This window comes from Lampetra planeri, chromosome 1, assembly GCF_965212315.1.
Source record: "Lampetra planeri chromosome 1, kcLamPlan1.2.h2, whole genome shotgun sequence".
Taxonomy (NCBI): domain Eukaryota; kingdom Metazoa; phylum Chordata; class Hyperoartia; order Petromyzontiformes; family Petromyzontidae; genus Lampetra; species Lampetra planeri.
In genome coordinates, this window is record NC_136107.1 from 16,062,415 (window position 1) to 16,070,385 (window position 7,971).

A 7,971-nucleotide genomic window follows, 5' to 3' on the forward strand; every position below is an offset into this window, starting at 1 on the left:
GGGGGAGAAAACGTCCGTGTCCCGGCCGGTACGGTTGTGGCACATGCCACTACGGCGTTTGCGACCCATGATTGTCCACATAGCCGGGGAGTTGTTGCTGGGGTTTCCGAGCCAAGGAGTTCGGATGATCGTTGGGTTGCTCATTTACGTGACGGAAATTCTTCCCTGTCCATGGAGCAACGTGGTGCGCTGCGTAAATTGTTGTTGACATATTCCGATGTGTTCAGCTCCGATGATTTGGATTTGGGCCGCACTTCGTTGCTTTACCATCACATTGAGACGGGCGATGCTGCCCCTATTCGATTAAATTCGCATCGGATGAGTCCTGCGGAGCGAGAACACGTACGGGGGGCAGTGGAAGACATGTTGGCTGCGGACATTATATCGCCATCTAACAGCCCATGGGGCGCTCCAGTCGTCTTGGTTAAGAAGAAGGATGGCAAATTGCGATTTTGTGTTGATTTCCGCAAATTGAATAAGATATCGGTGGCAGATGCGTACCCCCTGCCGCGTATGGATGACTCCCTCGACGCATTGTCGGGGGCTAAGTTCTTTTCCACACTGGACCTCTCTTCGGGATTTTGGCAGCTTCCCCTTGACGAGTCCTCACGGGAGAAAACCGCATTCCGTACGCCGCAGGGGTTATTTCAATTCAACTGTCTCCCGATGGGATTGAATGCGGCTCCTGCTACATTTCAAAGATTGATGGAGCTCGTTTTGACGGGGTTGCAGTGGGAGACGTGTCTTATATATTTGGACGATATTATTGTCTTCAGCCGCACATTTGATGAACATTTGACGCGGCTGGAGACAGTGTTCACGAGGATGCGTTCTGCCAAATTGAAATTTAAACCAAAGAAATGTCACCTACTGCAACGGTCCGTCCGCTATTTGGGGCACATTGTGAGTGCCGAGGGAGTGTCCACGGATCCGGAAAAGACGGCGTGCGTCCGGGATTGGCCGACTCCGGCCACCGTGGGGGATGTTCGGCGGTTTTTGGGATTTGCCTCGTATTACCGAAGATTTGTGCCGGGTTTTGCGACGATTGCGAGGCCCTTGCATCTCCTTACGGGTAAAGGACGGAAGTTTGTTTGGGGACAGCCGGAGGAGGCGGCCTTTCGGAGTCTGCGTGATCTATTGGCCACGGCCCCAACATTGGATTATCCCGATTTCGATCACCCATTCATTCTTGATACGGACGCGAGTGACACAGGTATTGGGGCGGTGTTATCACAGTCTAAAGGGGGTGTAGAGCGTGTCGTGGCGTATGGTAGCCGAGTCTTGTCTCCTGCGGAAACCCGCTACTGTGTCACTCGCAGAGAACTATTGGCGGTTGTTTTTTTCCTACGGCAATTTCGACCATACCTCTACGGTCGTTCTTTTATTGTGCGTACGGATCATGCGGCCTTGCAATATGCCCTTAAAATTGACCAGCCATCCGGACAGTTGGCACGTTGGTTGGACACGCTACAGGAATTTTCCTTCCAAATTCAACATCGGAAGGGAGTGCGCCATGCGAACGCTGACGCACTTTCCAGATTACCGCGGCGCGCCCCTTGTAAATGTGAGTCGGGGACGCATAGGTGTTCGCCGATTCCAAACCCCCCTCAGCCGCTTACGTTGGCCGTCGAGAAGTCGGACACTCCGATGGAACCGGGACCGGCTGACGGGGTTTTGAATCTGCCGCGGTCTGTCTGGATCCGGGAACAGATGATGGATGAGTCATTGGTGTCCTTGCGGAAGCGGTCTGCTAGGGACAATGGGAGTCCGAATACGGCTATGGGGCCGCAAACCGCTCTCCGAGATGGTCTGCTTATGTGGCGGGAGGGGTTCCAGGAACGTTGGCGCCTGGTGGTACCAACGTCCTTGCGATTCGAGTTGATTAGAACCCTCCATTGTGACACTCTCTTACATTTAGGGGTGCAGAAGACCTTGTTGACGTTGCAACGTCATTATTTACGGCATGGCGACAGATGTCGTAGGGCACGTGCGCGCGTGCCCTGCGTGTGCACGACGTAAGCCGCCGAAACATCCTTACGTGCCGCCTCTCCAGTCGATTCAGGTGTCTCGAGTCAATGAATTGGTGGCACTGGACATATTGGGACCTTTTCCACCATCGGCGAGGGGTAATAAATATTTGCTGGTAGGGGTTGAGTACCTCTCCCGTTGGCCGATGGCCTGGCCGTTGCCCGATCAGTCGGCCGCGGCCATTACCGACGCCTTTTTGTTTGGGTATATTATGGATAAGGGGGCGCCTGAGAGACTCCTCACGGACCAGGGCAGGAATTTCTCTTCTAAATTATTGGCGGAAGTGTGCGCGGGCCTTGGGACTAAGAAAGTACGGACATCCCCATACCATCCGCAGACGGATGGTATGGTTGAACGGCTGAACAGGACATTGTCTGCCATGCTTTGCCATACCGTGAGTGAACAACAATCAGATTGGGATCTGCACATCCCCGGGGTGCTTTCGGCGTACAGGATGACGCCTCATGCGGCTACAGGATATTCGCCGTTTTACCTTATGTATGGTCGGGAAAACGTGCCGCCGGTGGATGTGCAATTGGGAACTGGGGTGAAGGGACCTCGTAAACCACTTCCTGAATACATTCAGGACACGGTTCGCCGAGTCACGGAGGCGCGGGAGAATGCCCGCGTGGCTACGGCCAAAGCCCAGGCCCGGAACGAGCGATATGCGCGACGGTCTGAGGGGGAGTGCCCTTGGAAGGTTGGGGACCTAGCCTGGCTTCATTGTCCACAGGTACGTCCGGGGACCTCGCCGAAATTGCACAAACCCTGGCATGGTCCCGTACGCCTCATTGCGGTTCCCAACCCACAGTCAGCACGCGTCCAGATTGGGTCTCGTCGCTGGGTTGTGCATACGTCGCGCTTGAAACCATATGTTGCTCCCTTACATGATGCGTCATCCCCCAATGTTGCCTTGCCGGGGTCTGTTGCTGCTGACTCTCCCCTGCCTGCGTCCATTGATCTTGCTAGAGCGCCTGTCGTACCTGTTCCAGACAGGCCGGCCGTGACATTGCGGGGGACGAGGGGCCCTGCTCGGAGGACGCCTGCCAGGTCTGCGGGACCTTCGAGCCCTGCAGCCCTTCCGACCCAGCTGCGGGCACGGTCACAGGACAAGCCCAAGACTAACTCTTTAGGGACACGGGACGTCGGTGGACTTCCAGCTGCGACAGGGGGATTACCCCCTGTCATTCCTCGACTTTCATCGCGTTCCCGTTCTGCGAGTGGGCCGCCGACCGTCCGGGACGGGCCGGCGACCCGCACACGTTCCAAATCGCTTACGTTTCGTTGATTGTTGCTGTCTTGTTATTTTTTTTCTTACAGTTGTATTTATTGCATGCTTTTTGTACGTTCGTTGATGTTAATTGCGTTGTTGTTGTTGTTCTTGCTGTTACATTGTATGCTTAGTGTCCTTTAGGGGGGGAAGCTCGGTTCGCCGCATTACGATTTGCTATTGGTCAGCCGAGGTCGGCTGGGATTTTTCTACGGGGGAGGGTGGTGTAATGCGGGCGTAAGCGACCTTCCGGATGTGACGTCACGGGGGGTGGAGTCATGTGACGTGGGTGGAAGGTTCGGGTCCTTAAGCGGGTAAACCGGAAGGGGAAGAGTCGGGGTGTGAGCGGAAAAGAGTGAGGCCACGCGGGCGGGTGAGAAGAGGGGGGGGCACCGACGGCTATCGGGAGCCAACCCCGAAGACAAGAGGAAGCTGCGGAGTGGTGTGCAGCTGCAGAGGAGACAGCCAGAAGGGCTGCGTGTTAGAGGCAGCGGTGTGGCTGCCAGGAGGAGCTGCGGAGAGAGGGGGAGACAGCACGAAGCTGTCAGAGCTGTGGAGAGAGAGGAGTTGCAGCGAGTACAGCCAAGGGGGGCTGTGTGAGAGAAACAGCAGCGGGGCTGCTGTTGTGGATCGGGCCGACATTGGAGTCAGCACCGTGGAGAAGCTACAGAGTAAAGACAGCCGTGTGGGTGTACAGCACGAACCGAATAAAGGACACTGAGCCAGACATCGTGGTCCAGTCGTTTATTACACCTGTATAAAAGACACCTGTTCACAGAAGCAATCAATCAATCAGATTCCAAACTCTCCACCATGGCCAAGACCAAAGAGCTCTCCAAGGATGTCAGGGACAAGATTGTAGACCTACACAAGGCTGGAATGTGCTACAAGACCATCGCCAAGCAGCTTGGCGATAAGGTGACAACAGTTGGTGCGATTATTCGCAAATGGAGAAACACAAAAGAACTATTATTTGTTTCTTTCGGTTAAGTCACGTCTAAAGATAAAATAATAAATTAAATAATAGAATACGACGTTTCGATTGCAACACAAGCAATCATCATCAGGTATAATGAAATAGCGACATAAAATCTAACCAGAAAACTATAGACAGACATATTAGCAGACAGATATCACCAAGATAAATAGCGAGAGCAACACAGGTAACAGAGAGGGGTGATCGTCTCTGTGTGGTGGCCTTAAATAGACAGAGGGGGGGGGCGGAGGCAGAGAGTGGGAGGAGGGTTAGAGAAAAAATTAGCATATCAATGAGTGGTCAACAGACGTGGTGCTGCGAATGCGATGGCACGGCAAGCAAGCCTGAAAATCAGGAGGACACACTAAAATTAAATAACCTAGTAACCTAGTAAAATATCGAAATGACATGCGTTTTTCTGGATTTTATGTCGCTATTTCATTATACCTGATGATGATTGCTTGTGTTGCAATCGAAACGTCGTATTCTATTATTTAATTTATTATTTTATCTTTAGACGTGACTTAACCGAAAGAAACAAATAATAATTCCTGCAGTCACGAAAGTTCTAAAATTAAGACAAAAGAACTGTCAATCTCCCTCGGCCTGGGGCTCCATGCAAGATCTCACCTCGTGGAGTTGCAATGATCATGAGAACGGTGAGGAATCAGCCCTGAACTCCACGTGAGGATCTTGTCAATGATCTCAAGGCAGCGGGGACCATAGTCACCAAGAAAACAGTTGGTAACACACTACGCCGTGAAGGACTGAAATCCTGCAGCACCCGCAAGGTCCCCCTGTTCAAGGAAGCACATATACATGCCGTTTGAAGTTTGCCAATGAACATCTGAATGATTCAGAGGACAACTGGGTGAAAGTGGTGTGGTCAGATGAGACCAAAATGGAGCTCTTTGGCATCAACTCAATTCGCCGTGTTTGGAGGAGGAGGAATGCTGCCGATGACCCCAAGAACACCATCCCCACCATCAAACATGGAGGTGGAAACATTATGCTTTGGGGGTGTTTTTTCTGCTAAGGGAACAGGACAACTTCACCGCATCAAAGGGACGATGGACGGGGCCATGTACCGTCAAATCTTGGGTGAGAACCTCCTTCCCTCAGCCAGGGCATTGAAAATGGGTTGTGGATGGGTATTCCAGCATGACAATGACCCAAAACACACGGCCAAGGCAACAAAGGAGTGGCTCAAGAAGAAGCACATTAAGGTCCTGGAGTGGCCTCGCCAGTCTCCAGACCTTAATCCCATAGAAAATCTGTGGAGGGAGCTGAAGGTTCGAGTTGCCAAACGTCAGCCTCGAAACCTTAATGACTTGGAGAAGATCTGCAAAGAGGAGTGGGACAAAATCCCTCCTGAGATGTGTGCAAACCTCGTGGCCAACTACAAGAAACGTCTGACCTCTGTGATTGCCAACAAGGGTTTTGCCACCAAGTACTAAGTCATGTTTTGCAGAGGAGTCAAATACTTATTTCCCTCATTAAAATGCAAATCAATTTATAACATTTTTGACATGCGTTTTTCTGGATTTTGTTGTTATTCTGTCTCTCACTGTTCAAATAAACCTACCATTAAATTTATAGACTGATCATTTCTTTGTCAGTGGGCAAACGTACAAAATCAGCAGGGGATAAAATAATTTTTTCCCTCACTATATGAGGGCCGAAAGTTACCACCTTTCGTCTTTCGCTTTATCTGGTGTGACATTTTCAAGAAGATGTACTTAGTGGGTTGCATCAAGTTAGCCATCCAATATTTAATGTATTTTTTCTGGAAATGTACAGTATTGGATCTTTAGTAGCTGCTCTCTGCACATTTAATCTGAATCTGCAGACATATTCTAAGGCCAGTGTGAGTCCCAGAATATTTATCCAGCCTGCAGAAAATGGAGATGTAAATTAATACCTGCATACATGTTAGTTATTAAAAAAATTGCTTTGATATATTTCTAAGCAAAACCTTTTGAATATGTATGCTGTGATGTGTTGAGTCAAACAAATGTGCATATTGACACAAATGTGTAAAATTAGTGCTAATATTTGATAGTGTAGTATTGTACTCATTTCATTCTGTAGAATGCAATTGACATAATCTTGCGTTTTAAAGCCGAATATTATGCACTGATGTGAAGCAGTGAAATTATTGTTCGTAATTTTTCTATGCCCTGCATTTGTCTCTGGCAGTGTTGTTTAATTTCGTGGTGCACGATAAAAGAAAAAGCCCAATTTGGAACGTGGTGATGTGGACCTTCCTCTTCATCGGGCAGGGCATCATGGTGTGCCTCTATTCACTTGAGTGGTATGCCCAACAACACTGCCCAGCTAAAGAGGTAAGACTTACCTCACCAACCATGACACGTGTTATTTTGTATGGACTGCATTCACTTCTAAACACGTTCAAATGTATCACATTATTTGCCGATACTGTGTAGGCATTGGTGCACAAATAGCCTAAATATTGATCAATAACCACTACCCTAATATAAATGGCATATTCATACATTTACTGACCTTTTATGGCAGTGTTATTGACAAATGTGTTGCGTTTCTAAACATCTCTCTGTGTTCGGGTTGTACTTCACGTTCTGCATGATGCCCTACGTTTTGCTCCTTGTGCTGGGAGCTTCTACACGAACTGAATTGAGCAGCTCACTTTCTCCCTCAATTATGTAGTGTTGCTTGCTGCTGTTGGTGTTTTCGGTTCCAGCTGTCAAGTGCTAGATAATCCGAGGGAGAACGAGAGCTGCTCTGTTCAGTTCCCGAAGAAACTTTCATCGCGTGGAACAAAATGTCAGCCATCATGGCAAATACATTGGTACAGCCCAAAAAAGCATCGGCGAGTTAGTTGCACAGCACAACCGCTAAAACATATGCAATATGACCTTAACAATGGGCAGCCACAAAAAGCCATGCGCATAGTTTTTAAAGTATCCACCATGCGAAAAGGAATGGATTCCATAACGTGGCTTAGGATCCATTACTTATTTTATAAGATAAATACTTAGGCTTAAAAGTTTCCACTTATGTTTGTGTATTGATTTCTGTATGTTTAAATTTTTTACTCCATTAGGAAACCTTTTTTGATCTCATCACCCCGCTATCGTGGAGCTGCCAGCCCTTTGTGTGACCCCTTCCAATTGGAACATACTTGGCACACTGCTGGCTGGTGTGACTGCTTGGTGTCTCATCACACACTGGATACAACTGGGATACAAAGGGAGATAATTACCAGGAATAAAAACATTGATAATTATGACAGGGACTAATTAAAAATTACACATTAACCTTTATTTTGCAAAATAATGTCTCAAAAGTTTAGCAATTTTGGAGAGTGAAGGAACTTGTTTTTTTTATCTTTTCAAATTTGAGTGTGAAAAATTGTCTTTACCTTGAAAATGTCTGAACCAAAGACTGTCTTAAAATACTATACTTAACATTTTCTAAAAAATTCCACTTGGAAATATTTGAATATTGTTTTTGTTAAATATCAGCTCATCAAGGAAGGCCTGTGGTTAAAATATATAAAAATTATTTTTTGTTACATTTCTGTCATTAATGAACAATATGTTTAACACCTTGATTCAAGTCACCATTTCACTTCGATGTTTATATCTGGAAATCTCTTAAGGTAATAATGTAGTTAATTGTTATTGTTAATGCTTTGTGTTTGGACTTCACGTTG

General features: G+C 48.0%; 1 protein-coding gene across 4 annotated transcripts in view; it reads left to right on the forward strand.

Annotated features, from left to right (window-relative positions):
• Window positions 1-7,602, forward strand: part of SOAT1 (sterol O-acyltransferase 1) — a 49,984-nt gene extending 42,382 nt beyond the window's left edge. For all 4 annotated transcript variants that reach the window (XM_078594631.1, XM_078594641.1, XM_078594651.1 and 1 more), the window contains 2 exons: window positions 6,474-6,619; window positions 7,360-7,602. In XM_078594631.1, the coding sequence (XP_078450757.1) occupies window positions 6,474-6,619; window positions 7,360-7,416 (203 nt within the window). In that variant the 3' untranslated portion in view covers window positions 7,417-7,602. The remainder of the gene's footprint in view (window positions 1-6,473; window positions 6,620-7,359) is intronic.
• The last annotated feature ends 369 nt before the right edge of the window (window positions 7,603-7,971 follow it).